The sequence below is a fragment of the Sarcophilus harrisii genome, chromosome 3, assembly GCF_902635505.1.
Source record: "Sarcophilus harrisii chromosome 3, mSarHar1.11, whole genome shotgun sequence".
In the NCBI taxonomy this organism is placed as follows: domain Eukaryota; kingdom Metazoa; phylum Chordata; class Mammalia; order Dasyuromorphia; family Dasyuridae; genus Sarcophilus; species Sarcophilus harrisii.
In genome coordinates, this window is record NC_045428.1 from 555,509,078 (window position 1) to 555,525,452 (window position 16,375).

A 16,375-nucleotide genomic window follows, 5' to 3' on the forward strand; every position below is an offset into this window, starting at 1 on the left:
CATGTTTGATTTGATGACCAAGGACCTGGGTGCAAATTCTGAGTCTGCCCTCTCCTACCTACATGACCGGCTAAGTCACACCCCTTCAGGTCCCGACTTCCTCTTCTATGCAATGAGGAATTGGGGAATTGGACTAGATGACCCTGAAGGTCTCCTTGGGCTCTAAGGCTATGAACCTGTAATGCTCCATGTTTCATCGGCTCTTATGGCCCTGAAGCCACCATCGCTGCCTCTGCCCCTCAGAAGAGGGGGCCATTTGTCTTGGTCTGGACATTGAAAGGACTTCCCAGTTACAGAAGCAGGCACAGCACACAGACAGTGCCAGAGGGACTTTGGAGGCTCATCTGCAAAAGTGGCAGCTTTCCTTCGAGGCTGGGTAGGAGGCAGGGGAGTGGATGTTTTGACCCCGGAATTCCCTTCCTATTTAGAAACTGGCACTTGACTCTGGATTCTGAACCTGTGGGGAAACAGGGGAGAAACCCCCTGCTCCAGACACACTTAAAAGGAGCCCAGCTGTGAGAGGGTTGGGAGGGCTTCAGAGGCAAGTGGGCTGTGCCTGTGACCTCTGACCATGAGGGACAGGAAGGCAGTTCTTGGCCTCCTCAATGGAAAATGACTCATCTGCTAAACGGACCCAAGCCTGGTGCTCTCAGTCTCGTCTTCCAGGCTCCCTGTTGTTCTCTGGGGCTGAGCAATTTCCAGGCACGGGTTTCCCATGGGCCCTTCATTTGAACTTGGCTTTCTGGAGAGCTCCCTGCTGGCATGAGCTTTTCCTTCCGTCCAGCAGTGACTGCGTGTGGCCCTTTAATACACGTAACTTTTATTGCATCATGATCTGAAAAGGATACATTTAATAGTTCTGCCTTGTGCATTTGATTGTGAGATTACCTCCCAAATACATGGTCAGTTCTGTGTAGGTGCTGTATACCACTGAGAAAAAGGTGTGTTCCTTTCTGTCTCTATTCAGTTTTCTCCAGAGGTCTAGCAAGCCTAACTTTTCTAAGATTCCCTTCACTTCTTTATTTTGTATTAGATTTATCTGGTTCTGAGAAAGGGAGGCTGATTCCAGCAGTGACTTTGGACTGAATGTGCCAGTTCATAATGGTTTAAAGCCTGGCTTCAGAGGCTGCCTTAGATGGTCATTAGCTTTTTGACTCTGGGTCACCTCTGCCTGCCTCAGTCTCCCCATCTGTGAAATGAAAGGGTTGGGCCCTAAGCCCATGCTCCCATGATCCCAGCACCTCCTGTCTTTGCCTCTCTGAGCCTGTTTCCTTGGCTGTATCCGTGTTGGCCTCTTCATCCCCTTTTTTTGGAAAAGAGCATCTCATCCAATACCTAGCCCAGGGCGCTGTGAGCTCAGAATCCATCTCTGTTCTTTGGGGCGTCTTATCCGGTACACCCTGCTTTTCCATACGGGAATGGACTCACTCAGAGCTGAACAAGACCCCAGACATGTAGCCCAAACCCCTCACTTTGTAGCTGAGGAAACAGGCCTAGAGGGGAGATCACCCTGGGAATTCGAATTTAGGGCCCCGGGCTCCTCTGTGATTCCCTCCTCCCTCATGCGGCAGCATTTGGGGGCACTCATGAGCTCCTGCTGTCGTTCTCCTGCAGGTTTCCATGTGATCCCCACCATCTCCAGCATCGTCCCCGAGAGCTGCCTGCTGATCGTGGTGGGGCTGCTGGTGGGAGGCCTGATTAAAGGAGTCGGGGAGAGCCCTCCCATCCTGGAGTCAAAAATCTTCTTCCTCTTCCTCCTGCCCCCCATCATCTTGGACGCCGGCTACTTCCTGCCCCTGCGCCCTTTCACGGAGAACCTGGGCACCATCCTGATCTTCGCCGTTGTGGGCACGCTGTGGAACGCCTTCTTCCTCGGGGGGCTCATGTACGCCGTGTGCCTGGTTGGGGAGCCCCCCATCAACGAGATCGGCCTCCTGGACAACCTGCTGTTCGGCAGCATCATCTCGGCTGTGGACCCCGTGGCGGTGCTGGCTGTGTTTGAGGAGATCCACATTAATGAGCTGCTGCACATCCTTGTGTTTGGGGAGTCCCTGCTCAACGATGCCGTCACCGTGGTAAGTGCGGGGCCCGGAGACGGGGAAGGGGGGCCCGGCTGTCCAAGTCAGTCCATGGTACAAGGCCTGATTCTGGAGGCTGGGGGTACACAGAGCCTGAGAGAGACTGATCTCAGGGGCTCGGGGTCCGGTGGGAAGCGACAGGCCAGATGGGGCTACCAGGAGCGGGGGGGGGGAATGATGGGCTAAGGGGACGCTTTCTCTGGGGCTGGCTGGGTCAGGGACGGTTTCCCTGAGGGGCTGCAGCAGGACCTGCAGCTCTAGAAAAAGACATTATTTGTGGCCATGGGGGTGTGGCAGCTGTCTGGCAGGAAAGAGCAGGATGGGAAGCAGCAGTGGAGAACTGCCCTGTGCCAGTCGCAAGGGGCCCCCCGGGGGCTCGGGGGCTTTGCTGCCAGTCACAGGCAAGAGCCTCCCCCTCCCCCCCCCCCCGATCTGGGCAGGGAGTGAGGAGTGGATTCAAAAGGGGATAAGCTGAAGGCCAGTCTTGTTACAGGCCCTGCGGTGGGCCAGGAGAGAGGAAGCACAGAATGATGTCTTGGGGGGGGGGGTCCGTCTTTGGGTGTTGTGAGGAGAGGAGGAGGATGGTAGGGTTACCTTGAAGGCCTCAGTCACAGCCCTGGGACCACAGCTTCTTTTTTTTCTTTTTTTTTTTTTCTTTTTATTTAATAGACTTTTATTTACAGGATATATGCATGGGTAACTTTACAGCATCAACAATTGCCAAACCTCTTGTTCCAATTTTTCACCTCTTACCCCCCCACCCCCTCCCCTAGATGGCAGGATGACCAGTAGATGTTAAATACATTAAAATATAAATTAGATACACAATAAGTATACATGACCAAAACGTTATTTTGCTGTACAAAAAGAATCAGACCCTGAAATATTGTACAATTAGCTTGTGAAGGAAATCAAAAATGCAGGTGGGCATAAATATAGGGATTGGGAATTCAAATGTAATGGTTTTTAGTCATCTCCCAGAGTTCTTTCGCTGGGCGTAGCTGGTTCAGTTCATTACTGCTCCATTGGAAATGATTTGGTTGATCTCGTTGCTGAGGATGGCCAGGTCCATCAGAACTGGTCATTATATAATATTGTTGTTGAAGTATATAATGATCTCCTGGGGACCACAGCTTCTTAATGACCTTTTTCCGAGGAGGCTGTGCCCTGAGGAGGGCTGCCCGTGGTGCGCCCTTGCAGAGGGCCTGAAGCTCCCAGAGATAGCGCAAGGCTTGGAATACAGGACCCCTAGTGTCCAGAGGATCCCACAGGCTACAACATTTGACCTGGTCCAGTGAATCTGGACCGTGGGCCTGGGATGAGGGCACTGAAAAAAGTTTTAGCTGTCACCTTCTGGTCTGACTACCAGGGCCCTGCCTGGGCACTGCTCTCTGGGAAGGAGACCTGAAAGCCAGGGGGTCTCCAGAAATGAGCAAAGGCCATGGAAGCATGTCATGAGTAGGTCAGGGGAAGACATGGGGGGTTTGATGCAAGAGAGAGAAAAGACAGGGACAGAGAGATACAGAGAAGAGACACACAGAGATCAGAGAGAGATGAGAGAGAAAGAGACACATAGATAAAGAGATGAGAAGACGCACTGATCAGAGAGATGAGACAGACACATAGAGGTCAGAGAGAGATGAGAGAGACACAGAGATGTAACAGAAAGACACATACAGGATCACAGAGAGATGAGAGGGACAGACACACAGTCACAAAGATGAGAGAGAGACACACACAGATCAGAGAGATGAGAGACACAGAGATGAAAGAGAGAGACACAAATCGGAGAGATGAGATACAGACACACAGAGATCAGAGAGAAGAGACAGAAAAGGCATAGAAACATTATGATTTTCAAATATCTGAAAGGCTGTCACATAAGATCGCACATTTTGTGAGACCTCCGTAACAGAGAGGATTAATAAGGGAAAGATACTCAGAGATGTAACTTTTGCCAGGATATTTAATGATTAGAGCTGACAGGAGTAGAACGAGCAGCTTTTTGAGGGGATGAGTTGCCCATCTTTAAAAAGGTGTTCAAGTGAAAAAGGTTCAGTCTCTTGCTAGGGATGCTGAGGGGAGACCCAGAGAGGGTGTTTTGAGTATGGCTGGGTCAGCTACTTCCCAATCTCCCAGCGGAAACCCCCCTGAGTCCCCTCTCGGGGAGAAAGCCCTGCTGTCCCCTTCCTGTCTGCTACAGGAGCTGGAGCACTTGGGAAGAACATTGGTCTTGGCTGGCCACAGCCTGGACTTCCTCCTCCTCAGAGCTCCGGGAAGGGAGGCTCTGGCCTCAGGCCTTCCAGGCTGTGCTAGAGAGAGCCTCCGGGCTTCTGAGCAGGGCTGGACTGTGGAAGCCTAAGGTTCAAACTTAGCTTAGCCATGGTGAGGGGGAAAATTGCCCCTGGGGACATAGGAAAAAGAACGTGCTTGTGTCCCCAGATAGCCCCAGAAGAAATGAGAGAGTTGCTTAGGAAGAGAAAAGTGGGGAGCACATAGTCCTGGGGTGGGTGGGGGCTTTGATAAGGGCGGCAGGGACTCCGGGGGCTCAGTCTCTCCTCCCCCTCCCCCAAAGCCACCGTGACTGTGACCAGGAGCAGCACAAATAAACAAGAATTTATTTGGTGAGTCTGGGGCTTCCAGGCAGCTCCCTACTAACTTCCCCATCTGGGACTGGAGTTGGGAGATGGGGCCTTGGGCAGGTCACCTGATCCCTCTGTCCAGGGGGCCACTCTAGGCTTGTAGCTAGACCCCCAGGCGGTCAGTGTCAGGAGGCCTGAGTCTTGGTCATGCGTGGCCATTTTCCCCTCTCTGGGCCTGCGTTTCCTCAGCAGTGACATAGAGGCAGAATGGGAGTGATTGCCTGCCTGATTCCACAACCTTTAGGTGCCAGCCTGTGCCCTAGAGAGAGGCTCCCCAAAGTTGGGCCCGGGGGATGCTGCCAGAGGGCCGCAGTGAATGGCCGGTCACCCCTGGTCCAAAGCCTGGACTCTGCTCACACAGGCCCCCACTGGGCAAGGTGCTTAAAACTGCTGGAGCCTCTGATGTGGAATTAGGCCTCTGTCCATGTCCCACAGGCTCCCAGCCGTGATTGCTGCTCAGTAGCTAGCATGGAGATTTGGATCCCTGTCCCAAGCAGCCTGCCCCTAACTAAGCAGCAGGAAATGACCTTTTTGCAGGGGGAGGACACAGAAGGACACGGTTAATTCTAAAGCCAGGGGACTCGGGTCGCTCTGTTAACTGGAATCTCACACACGCAACCCAGGCGGGCCTCGCATTCCCCCTTTTTAAATATTGCCAGCAGGGACAGACTCAGCCAGTTCCCTTAAAATGTTTCTTTGTATTTTTAAAAGGGAGACAGACCACAACTGAATGTGGGATTACCAGAGAGAAAAAAAGTGAGATTAGGGGCAATCCCTCTGGATCATGGTGGCTTCTGGGGATCACAGGACTCCTCTGGAAGAGACCTCGGGGAGTGTCTGGTACAGCTGTTCTACAGATGAGGAACCTTGAACCCCAGACAGGGGAAATTACATGGATAAGGTCACGCAGGTAGTCCCCAGGGGAGACTGTTTCAGACTCTCCGTTCATTTCCTGGTAACCTGTACCACCGGGCGTTAGAAGGAGGACGTGCCGACTAGATAGCAGGTGAAGGAATGAGCTTTGTTATTGCTGTTGATGTTGATTTTGATGTGCAATGGCTAGAGCTCTCTCAGTGGCACTGAGCCTGGAGTCAGGGAGATCTGAGTTCAAATCCAGCCTCAGACACTTCCTAGCTGTGTGGAAGAATCTTAGACCCAGGGTGTAAGTCACTTAACTTCTATCTGCCTCTGTTTCCTCATCTGTATAATGGAGATAATAATAGCATCTACCTCCCAGGGTTGTTGCAAGGATCAAATGAGATAATTGTAAAGTGTGTAGCACAGTACCTGTATAAGTATTTATTCTCTTCACTCACTAGGAACAGAATCTAGAGAATCTAGAAGCCATCTGGAAGGAAAATCTTGGAATGGCGGAGCTAGAAGGGACCCTCGATCATTAAATGTTAAAATAAATGAGATAGTTAATCTAGATGACCCCAGAGATCCATTTTAGCCCTAAATCTACAGAATGTGAAAGCTGTAAGAGACCTTAAAAAAGTAAATTTTTAGCACTGGTAGGAGCTGTAGACCAGCTGGGATCAGAGCTGGGAGGGCCCTTAGAATATGAAAAGTCAGAGCTGGGAGGGACCTTAGAAACCAGAAAGTCACAGCTGAGGGGCCTTTAGAACCCAGAATGTCAGAGCTGGGAGAGATCTTAGAACCCAGATCACAGCTGGAGGGAAAGACCCTTAGAATCCAGAAGGTCAGAGCTAGGAGGGACCTTAGAACCCAGAATGTCAGAGCTAGAAATCAAACATCCAATTCTGCTCCCTCATTCTTAGAGAAATATTCAGAAATCCAGCAGGAGAAGGCGCTTTGTCTAAGGTGACAGAGCCAGTGAGAGGCAGAGAGAAGGCCCCGGTGTGGCCCCTTTCCCAGCAGAGCAGGCCCCCTGCCCTCTTGGCTGAGCTTTCCCCCCGGCCTCCCCAGGTGCTGTACCATCTCTTTGAAGAATTTGCTGGCATCGACCACGTGACCTTCTTCGACATTGTCCTGGGCTTCCTGAGCTTCTTCGTGGTCTCTCTGGGGGGGGTGTTTGTGGGGGTGGTCTACGGCATCACTGCGGCCTTCACCTCCCGCTTCACCTCCCACATCCGGGTCATCGAGCCGCTCTTCGTCTTCCTCTACAGCTACATGGCTTACCTGTCAGCCGAGCTCTTTCACCTGTCTGGCATCATGGCGTGAGTCCCTGGGCCTGGGGCTCCCACCTGCTTGGGGGGGGGGGCTGCCCGCTTCCTGAGCTCACTCTCTGTAGACCCGACATGGCCGCATCAGAGCCTTTGTGACCCAGCTTCTAGTATGTCCCCAGTGGCCGCAGGTCAGCGAGACAGGAGTTTTCTTGTTCCCAAAGTCTGGGGGGACGGGGGCACCCGCTTAGAATGGCCTCCTAGGAAGGTAGGACCCGAGCGCCTTTGGAGTGGGCAGGGAGAAGGGTGACCCTAGTCAGCCAGGGGCACGGTGTGATCCCCGCATTTTACAGACCCAAAGCTGGGGTCCCAGCAGGGTGAGTAATTTGGTTTGTGTCACCAGGAGGCAAGTGGTCAGAACCTCTGACTCCCCATCCCCTGCCGAACCACTAGGGTATCTTGAGGAAGGCATGGAGGGAGGAGGCTGCCCCCTAGTTCAAGCAGAAATCCTGTTTCACTCGGTGCTGTAACTAAAGCTTGGTCAGTTCCATTTAGCAAGCATTTATTAGTCGCCTATGATGTGCCCAGCCTGATGCTATGGGCTGGAAATAGAGACACAAAACCGTTCTGGACCTCGAGGGAAAGGATGGCTCATGGCGCTGTGTGTGTAGGAGCCACAGGCAGAATAACCAGCGCATCTGTGTGTTTGCACAGCATTTTGTGTCGGGTTTGATTCTCATAACCACCTCAGGAGGTCTTTCGCAGAGAAGGAAGCAGAGGCTGCTGTGAGGCAGAATTTGAATTCAGATCTTCCCAACTCTCAACCCAGTGCATGAAGGGCAGTCCCACAGATAGGAGCAGAGAGTGGGAGGAGGTGGGTCCAAAGGGCTTTCAGCACCAGACTGAGCCATCTGAGAGGCAGGGAGAGCCGAGTCACAGGATATGGGTTCGAGTCCTGACTCTGCCAATCTGTGTGACTCTGTGTGACATCTGTAAAGAACAAAGATCAGCCTTGATGACTCCTAAGGGTCTGTCCAGCACAAGTCTGTGATCCCAAGATTGCCGAGTGGTGGTGGCTGCAGGGGTAGAGAGAAGGGGTGGGGCGCAAGGAGAGCAGACATCGGAGAGACTGAGGCATACAGGGATGGGTGAGGGAGCGGAAATTAGGCCGGCTCCAAGCTTGCAGACTGAGGGAAGGAAGGCTCCTCTCGGGAGAGACTCGGGGGCCTTGGAGACAGAGCCAGTGGGGAAAGGGGTCCTGCCCTCAGAGCTCCTCGGCCCTCTGCTGAGGAGGGAGACGGCCCCCAGGGACAGGGCCAACGGTCCCTGCGTCACCACACGCCGGAGCCCTGACGCAGCCACGGGCAGTTCCACCAGGAAGGTCTCTGGGACAGGAGGCCCGTAACTCTCTACCCCCTAGAATATTGTCTGAGTCAGAACTAGTCTCCATGTACAGAGCGTTAGCCTGGACTTTGTCGTCACATCCCCAGGACAGTACGTGGCACGTGACAAGTGCTTTTGGAGTTAGATCGGATTGGAGCCACAGTGGGGAGGAGGGTAGAGGCCAGGGCTAGGGCCCTGAGTCCGCCCCTGGCCGGCCCCTCCTCCCCCGGGGTCCCAGGATGCTCCCTCTGGCCCTGTGTTCCCACAGGCTCATCGCCTCAGGCGTGATGATGCGTCCCTACGTGGAGGCCAACATCTCGCACAAGTCCCACACCACCATCAAGTACTTCCTGAAGATGTGGAGCAGCATCAGCGAGACCCTCATCTTTATCTTCCTGGGCGTCTCCACTGTGGCGGGCTCCCACCACTGGAACTGGACCTTCGTCATCAGCACGCTGCTCTTCTGCCTCATTGCCCGGGTGCTGGGTGAGCGAGCGGCCTGGGCCGGGGCGGGCTGTGGGGGAGCCGGAGGAGACAAGAGAGCCTTGGGTGTCCCACCACAGCGAGCTTGTTACAGAGGGCCTTCTCCATCGCTAAAAGGAGGGGCTTGGAGCAAATGATAATCTCAGGGCCTCCCAGCTCTGACATCCCAGGTTCTAAGGGCCCTCCCAGCTCTGACATCCCGGGTTCTAAGGGCCCTTCCAGCTCTGACATCCCGGGTTCTAAGGGCCCTCCCAGCTCAAACACTCTGTGCTTCAAGACCCCCCAGCTCTGCCCCCTGTGCCTCTCTCAGCATAGTGTAAGAATGATTTGGGGGAGGGCCCAGCCCTGGGAGGGTCCCTGGCCAAGAGGGGTGCCGACCCTTGGGGAGCACAGCTCTGTCGGCTCTCCTGTCCCCAGGCGTGCTGGGCCTGACTTGGTTCATCAATAAGTTCCGCATCGTGAAGCTGACCCCCAAGGACCAGTTCATCATCGCCTACGGCGGCCTGCGCGGGGCCATCGCCTTCTCCCTGGGCTACCTGCTGGACGTGACCCACTTCCCAATGAGGGAGCTCTTCCTCACCGCCATCATCACTGTCATCTTCTTCACCGTCTTCGTGCAGGTCACCGGGGCAGGGCTAATGGGGCAGGGGCGGGAGGGCCAGGCTGGGCCTGGGGAGGCCCAGCTGGGGGCAGTGTCTCTGTGACACTGGAGGCTTGGGGATCTCAGGGAACAGAGCAGCGAAGGCCAGACGATGGGACACCGGCCCCAAGGGTCAAGTCCTGAGGGGTGACCACCAGCAGAATACCTGGAGGCCTGCAGCGTTAGGCTGGAGGGCAGGGTTAGAGTCAGGGCCCAAAGTCTCCTGTCTGAGGGGGTCCCAGAGAGCTCTGAAGAGGAGGGGACACTTGGGCAGGGCCTTGAAGGACAGACAAACTTTCAGCAGGTCAGAGGGAGGGAGAGCCTTGAGATGCAGGAGGGCCTCGGAGGAGGCCCAGAATCAGCCTGGTTTTGCTGGAACCCACAGGGAGAGAGGTAGTGAGTGGGGAGGAATGAGGCTGAGGAAGGGCAGATCCCTTGCCAGGAGGGGAGGCCGGGAAGGCAGCGGGAACCCAGAGTCTGGGAGGGCCCTGTGTGGAGACCTTGGGTTCAAAGACTTGGCTCCCCTGGCCCGAGATTCAGAACATTCCCATCAGTCACCAGGGCCGGCTCCAGGTAGACCTGCTACTACCATTGCCTGCCCTTGGTGAAGGAAGTGCCTTCACGAAGGTCTTCCTCTGTCTTGGGGAGTCTTTTCTTCCCTGGAAAGCAGGGCTCCTCATGAGGCCCTCAGCCACTTAGCACTTCACGTTCTCATGTTGTTAATCCCCATCTGCAGGTAAGGAAACGGAGGAGATAGGGAAGGGTTTGCCCACTCCTCCGGGCAGTGGCAGGGCCTGGACTCCCAGGCCTGGGCCAAACTGCAAATAGTTGTAATTGCTTTAGATTCCTCATCCCCAAGAGAGAGCAGGATGTTTTTGCCCTCTTTAAGTGATAAGAGACAACCCACAATCTCCCTGGGGTGTTGAGGGTTTGGACCCCCCTCTGTGGAGGTGGTCATGGTGGGGCCCTGCGGGCAAGATGTGGCCATGATCATTTCCCACAGAGGGATTGGGGGTCCTGGGAGCCCTGCCCTTCCTGGGGGTGCGCCCCTGTAGGCCTGGGCCCCTGAGGTGGCTGCCCCCCTCTCTGACCTGCAGGGAATGACTATCCGGCCTCTGGTGGACCTGCTGGCTGTGAAGAAAAAGCAGGAGAGCAAGCGATCCATCAACGAGGAGATCCACACTCAGGTGGGGGCCTAGCGGTGGGGGACAGAAGGCCGGGAAAGCTGGTCGCCAGTGGGACTGGCCCCGAGCAGGGCCGCTAGCCCTTTGCCTCTGGGGGTCTTAGGCTAAAGGCTGGGGGACCAGAGGTCGGGACCTGGGTGGCGAGGAGGGGAGGAAGAGCCTTCCGGGGGGCTGCGGGTAAAGTTCCTGGCCCTCCTGGGGGGGCAGAGCTTACCCCCAGGAAAGGTGATTGTGCTCTCATTTTAGGCTCTGCCTCCCAGGGGCCAGGACCTGTGCTCCAAAAGGAATTTGGACAGAGGCTCTGGAGCTGGGCTGGGCTGGGCTGCCTGGGGCTCTGCTGCCCCCTCCTGTCCATGCTTGGAACTGCTGCGCTGGGAGCAGGGGCCGGGCTTTGGGAGAGAGGGCCCCTGGGGGAGGGGACGGCTTCCCAGGGAGGCTCCAGCCTCAGCTCTTGGTTCCCTTTTAGTTCCTGGATCACCTTCTGACGGGTATTGAGGACATCTGCGGTCACTACGGGCACCACCACTGGAAGGACAAGTAAGTGGAGGGAGGGATCGCGCCGGCCGGGAGGCGGGGCCAGGGCCCCCCCAGTGCCTGAGGACGGCCCTTCCCCCCCAGACTGAACCGCTTCAACAAGAAGTATGTGAAGAAGTGTCTGATCGCCGGGGAGCGCTCCAACGAGCCCCAGCTCATCGCCTTCTACCACAAGATGGAGATGAAGCAGGCCATCGAGCTTGTGGAGAGCGGGGCCATGGGCAAGATCCCGCCTGCCGTCTCCACCGTCTCCATGCAGTGAGTGTGGCTGCCTGGGGCGCCCCCAGGGGGGTCCCACTGAATGCTGGGGGGCTGGGGGGGGGAAGGGACCTGGGAAAGAGCCTGCCGGGGGATGGGAAGTTCTGGGGCTTAGAGGAGGGCCTTCGGGGCTCACTGCTCAGCCAGGAGACTGCCGGGGACCTGGGGGCCGAGCTCCTCCAGTCATGGCAGTGAGACGGAGGCCCAGCCCCGCCTCCCGTGGAGACCGAGGGCTCTGCCCCTGGAGGGTCACCCTGGATCCCCGACTGTCCCCAGAAACATTCATCCCAAGGGCCTGCCTTCAGAGCGAATCCTGCCGGCGCTGTCCAAGGATAAGGAGGAGGAGATTAGAAAAATTCTGCGCAATAATCTCCAGAAGACCCGCCAACGGGTGAGTCTGGCCCTGTCCCGTCCCCCGTCCCCCTAACCTGGGGCCTCCTCCCTCTGCCCCACTCACCTCTCATTCGGAGTCCCTGGATGCCCTCACCCCTCTCCCCTTCCCACTCTCCCTGCACCCCCGCCCATTGCAATACCCTCTCTCTCTCTATTGGAGCCCCCCTCTCTCTGCTTCTCCCTCCCCCTCTGCCCATCCACTGACCTTCCCCGCCCCCCGGCAGTTAAAATCCTACAACAGACACACATTGGTGGCTGATCCCTTTGAGGAGGCCTGGAACCAGATGCTGCTGAGGAGACAGAAAGTCCGACAACTGGAGCAAAAGGTACCCGCGGGGTCTGGGGCCCGACCCCTGCCTCGGGGCTGCAGGCCCTCTCCCACCCCAGCCCCCCCCCTCCGCCCTGTGGCTCCCACTTTCTCCGGAGGGAAGGGAAGGGGCAGGGTGGGTGACCCCCACCCCCATTCCCCAGCAGACCTCAGAGGCCATGAAGTTCAACCCTTTTTTTGCACAGGAAATGGGGTCTCAGACACAGAAGACAGATCTCAGGGTCATAACAGAAGAGAATGAAAAAGACAGGAATAGAAACAGGTCTTCTAATTCTCAGCCCGGCTCGGAGTCTGTGACTCCCGAGCTTTGACATCCCCCAAGAGCGCTTTGTATGTTTCTTTCCCTCACTCAGATAAATAACTACCTGACGGTGCCAGCCCACAAACTGGACTCTCCCACCATGTCCCGAGCTCGGATTGGCTCAGGTATGAGACTGGACCGGGGGGCAGGGGCTTGGCAAGGGGCCGGGGCCAGGGCTTGGTGAGAGGCCCGCCTCTCCCCCAGCTCCTGGGGAACGGGTGCGCAAGCATCAGGTGGGGGAGGCGGGAGTCTGTTCTCACCCCCGCCCGTTTCCCTGGGACTGGCACGTTCTGCCTCCTTCAGATCCTTCTTGTGGTTTGGGAAAGGGCAAGGAAATGAAGGCAGATGGTTTCCCTCCACTCCCAACTGTCCAAAAGGAAAAGCTCGGTTTAGGAAGAGAGAGAGAAGTGGAGAAAGGGGAGGGGAGACAGAGACAGATGGAGAGACAAAGGCAGAAAAAAGGAGAGACAAGAGACAGAAAAGGAGAGAGAAAGAGACAGAGAGAGACGGGGGGGGGTGGGGGTGGCGGGGGGTGTCTGTCTATCTGTCTCCATCCCCTGGACCACCTTCTGGCATTCAGAAACTTTGCAGGGGCCTTCTTCTTTCTCCTGACTCCAGGGTACCTTGGTGCCATGGAGGAGATGGAGGAGAGTGTACAGAGAGGAAAGGATTGAGGGAGTCAGGTGATCCCCGGGGGGCGGTGCTCAGGCTAAGGAGAGGGTCCAGAAGCTGGAAGAGACGGTGCTGTTACCCCCCCAAATTTCCATACTGAATTAGAATCCAGACTCTGAAGGGGTGGGGGCCGTGCCCTGCTGCCAGTGGGGGACGCTCCTGCAGTGCTTCTGGGTGGGTGTGGGCGGGCCTGGCCTGGGTCAGGCTGGCCATCTGCTCCCTTCCCTGACCCCTCCCGTCGGCCCGCAGATCCCCTTGCCTATGAGCCAAAGCCCGATTCAGAGAACCTCCCCATCATCACCATTGACCCTGCCTCACCCCAGTCCCCTGAGTCCGTGGATCTGGTAAATGAAGAACTGAAGGGCAAAGACTCGGTGCTGGAGGAGGAGGAGGATGATGACCCCGGCCTCATGATGCACCCCAAGGAGCCCTCCTCCCCGGGCACGGACGACGTCTTCACCCCAGGGCCGGGGGACAGCCCAAGCACCCAGCGCATGCTCCGGTGCCTCAGCGACCCCGGGCCTCGCCCGGAGCCAGGCGAGGGGGAGCCCTTCATTCCCAAAGGCCAGTAACGGCAGGGCTGGTGGCCGCCGGGGACCCACGGGAGCCTCTCCCTTTCCTACAGCATGGCAGCTGGGCTCCAGCACGGCTTCCCACCCCCGCCGGGCAGTGCCCGTCTCTGCTCCCAGCACCAGCCCTCAGAAGGCCCACTGGGCACCACTGAAAAGCTTTACTCCCTTCCTCCTCCTCCTGTGCCCTTCCCCTCGGGGGGCTGTGGGGCTTGTGGCTGTGCCCTCCTGGGGGCATCAGGAGCCTCCCTCTTTCCGTTTCCTGTCATCTTCAGACCCTGGATTTCCTGAACTCGGGGTCCTGGCCGGGGGCCGGGGCTTGAGCCTCTCCCAAGGTGGTCCAGACCTTCACTACCTGGCAGGCGAGGCCTTCCTGCCCTGCTGAAACCCTCTTGGAGTCGGTAACCAAAGAGCAGGTGCTCCCTGCCCCTCTGGCCCCCGATCCTGATCTGGCAGGGGAGGGTGTGCCTGGTTAGTTAGCCCTGCCTGCCCCTGCTGCATCTGGGAAGGGCCTGCCCTGACCGGGCCTGGGTGCAGCAGGGAACCCGGGAGGGGAAGCGACGCTCTTCTTGCCTTCTGAGTGCTCCTGACTGACCCATGAGTTGAAACGAGACAGAGGGAGAAGCCAGAAGGGCCCAAGGACCCCCGAAAGACCTCTTGGGGGCCCTGCGGGGAGCCAGCTGGCCCTAGTGGCGGAAACCCGGCCTGGACAAAGGCTTCAGAAACCAGGCGGCCATGAATGGAGCTTTGTCCCTCTTCCCAGAGTGCTCAGCCTTGGGTCCTCCCTGGTGCCCCACAGGTTCTGCTTTGTAAAAGGACATGCTGATCCCCCAGTGGTGTCCTCGCCCCCCATTCCCGCTGCCTCGGGATCTTGGGGACTAAGCCAGCAACACCCAGGCAGTTTCCTTCCCACAAATTTGTTCTGTGCCTCCCTGTCAATCAGTCTCAAGTCTGCCCTGCTTTTGCTGTCTTTGTTGGGGACTCCCTCCCCACAGTGTGTGTCAGCGCATCCCTGGGTTTCCCTGGCACCTCCCCCAGGGAATGACCTGCCCCTCACAGGGTCCATGGGCGCAGGGCCACAGGCCCTGCCCCCGCCCTACACACACACACACACACACACACACACACACACTCACACTGACATAGACACACAGACACACACACAAACACACTGACATAGACACACACACAGCCTCTGCCAGGGGCCACCAGCTCAGCGCTTTGTGGCCTTGTGTCTGACCCTGCGGGTGACCCGAGGCCAGGGCCCCCCCCGGGGTGGGGTCTCGCCCTCAGATCCACGCCGCCTTCTCCCCCGCCCGATTGCCCTGAAGGTCTCTACAAAGGCCATTTTTACTCACGGCAACCTCCCCCGCCGTGCCTGGGTGAGCACGCTTACCTGCTCAGTCCCTGGCAGAAATATCTAAGCAATGAGGAGGCCGACTGGGCATCAGGCCGTGGTCGCCACCTACGCCCCCCTCCCCGTGTATAAAATGAAACAAATCTTTTTCATATTCTAATAAATCAATGTGACTTTTTAAACATGCTGAGGACTATTCCTGGGGCATTGGGCCCAGAGGGGAAGTGTGACTGGGGCCTGGAGCAGATGGAGTAACTGGAGAGCAGTCGGGGACCCCCCCATTCCCAGACTGCCGGGAGCCCAGAAAGGGTGCGCTGCGGTAGGATAAGCTGGCCACCAGAGGGCAGTGGAGCCCCAGATTTCCTGTGAGTGGATCCCAAAGCTCAGGGGCGGACTTCCCTGAGCTGAGGGGAAGGGGGAGGCCAGGAGCCCTGATCCTTGTCCTCATCTGCTAACCCACTTAACCCAGGTGACCCGAAGCAAGGCAGGGCCTCTGACTTCTCTGTCCAAAGTGAGGTTGCCGTGAGTAAAAATGGCCTTTGTAGAGACCTTCAGGGCTGGGAAGGCGCTCGCCAATCTTATGATCCTCGCTCCCTGGGAGGGGGGCCCATCCTACCCATTTTACAACTGAAGAAGTGGCTGGCTGATGTCAGTGACCTGCCCGGGCCCCACCACCGGTGTCTGAGACTGCGTTCGCACTCGAGTGTTCCGGTCCACTCTGCAGCCGTGTCAGGGGGAGGAGCCGCTGTGAGCCCTGGGCATCACAAGCCCACACTAGATGCACCCTCAGGTCACCAACTGCCTTTTGGACGAGCTGTGCGAATCACAGACTCGCCGTGTCCAAAACCGGACTGAGTGCTACCCCCAACCCTCCCTCCTTTCTGACTCTCCTGTCAGGGAGCAGGGGTCACAATCCTCCCAGTCACCCCGGCTAACTACCCAGCCATCATCCCCAACTCCCTGGCTACTGAATGCGCTCTCCTAACCCCTCTCCCCGGCTCCCTGCTCTGAAACTCCAGGCCGGGGCAGGCCCTCCTTTCCGGGCCTGGACCCACCTGCCCCACATCCCTCCCCACTCCAGTCTGTCAGTCACTCCCCTGCCAGAGTTTTCCCTTGTACCTCTTCATCAGTCTTCATTCCCCTTTGTGCACTTTTACCAGCCTTCTTGCTTTTCCATACTCCATTTCCTAGCATCAGCCTCCTATAGCTCTAGCTCCTGGTTTCTCTCAAGGCTCATCTCAACTCCCACCTCCTACGGAAAGCCTTCCCCATTCACCCCCCTACCCAGTCACCCCCTTCCCTAGTCACCCTCTTTCCCAGTCACCCCCTTTCTTGGTCACCCCCTTCCCCGTTCACCCCCTTTTCCGCTCACCCCCTTTCCCTATCTCATGCTTTTTGAGCCTACATCCTATTCCCCAAACGTCTTG

At 57.0% G+C, this 16,375-nt stretch overlaps 1 protein-coding gene across 1 annotated transcript in view; it reads left to right on the plus strand.

Moving 5' to 3' along the window:
• The window catches only part of SLC9A1 (solute carrier family 9 member A1), a 63,420-nt gene extending 48,512 nt beyond the window's left edge, over positions 1–14,908 (plus strand). Inside the window, exons 2-12 of the mRNA XM_031962501.1 lie at positions 1,615–2,075; positions 6,650–6,900; positions 8,498–8,715; positions 9,130–9,332; positions 10,450–10,539; positions 11,003–11,073; positions 11,155–11,328; positions 11,605–11,719; positions 11,946–12,047; positions 12,403–12,475; positions 13,272–14,908. Of these exons, the coding sequence (XP_031818361.1) occupies positions 1,615–2,075; positions 6,650–6,900; positions 8,498–8,715; positions 9,130–9,332; positions 10,450–10,539; positions 11,003–11,073; positions 11,155–11,328; positions 11,605–11,719; positions 11,946–12,047; positions 12,403–12,475; positions 13,272–13,594 (2,081 nt within the window). The 3' untranslated portion in view covers positions 13,595–14,908. The remainder of the gene's footprint in view (positions 1–1,614; positions 2,076–6,649; positions 6,901–8,497; positions 8,716–9,129; positions 9,333–10,449; positions 10,540–11,002; positions 11,074–11,154; positions 11,329–11,604; positions 11,720–11,945; positions 12,048–12,402; positions 12,476–13,271) is intronic.
• Positions 14,909–16,375: the final 1,467 nt, after the last annotated feature.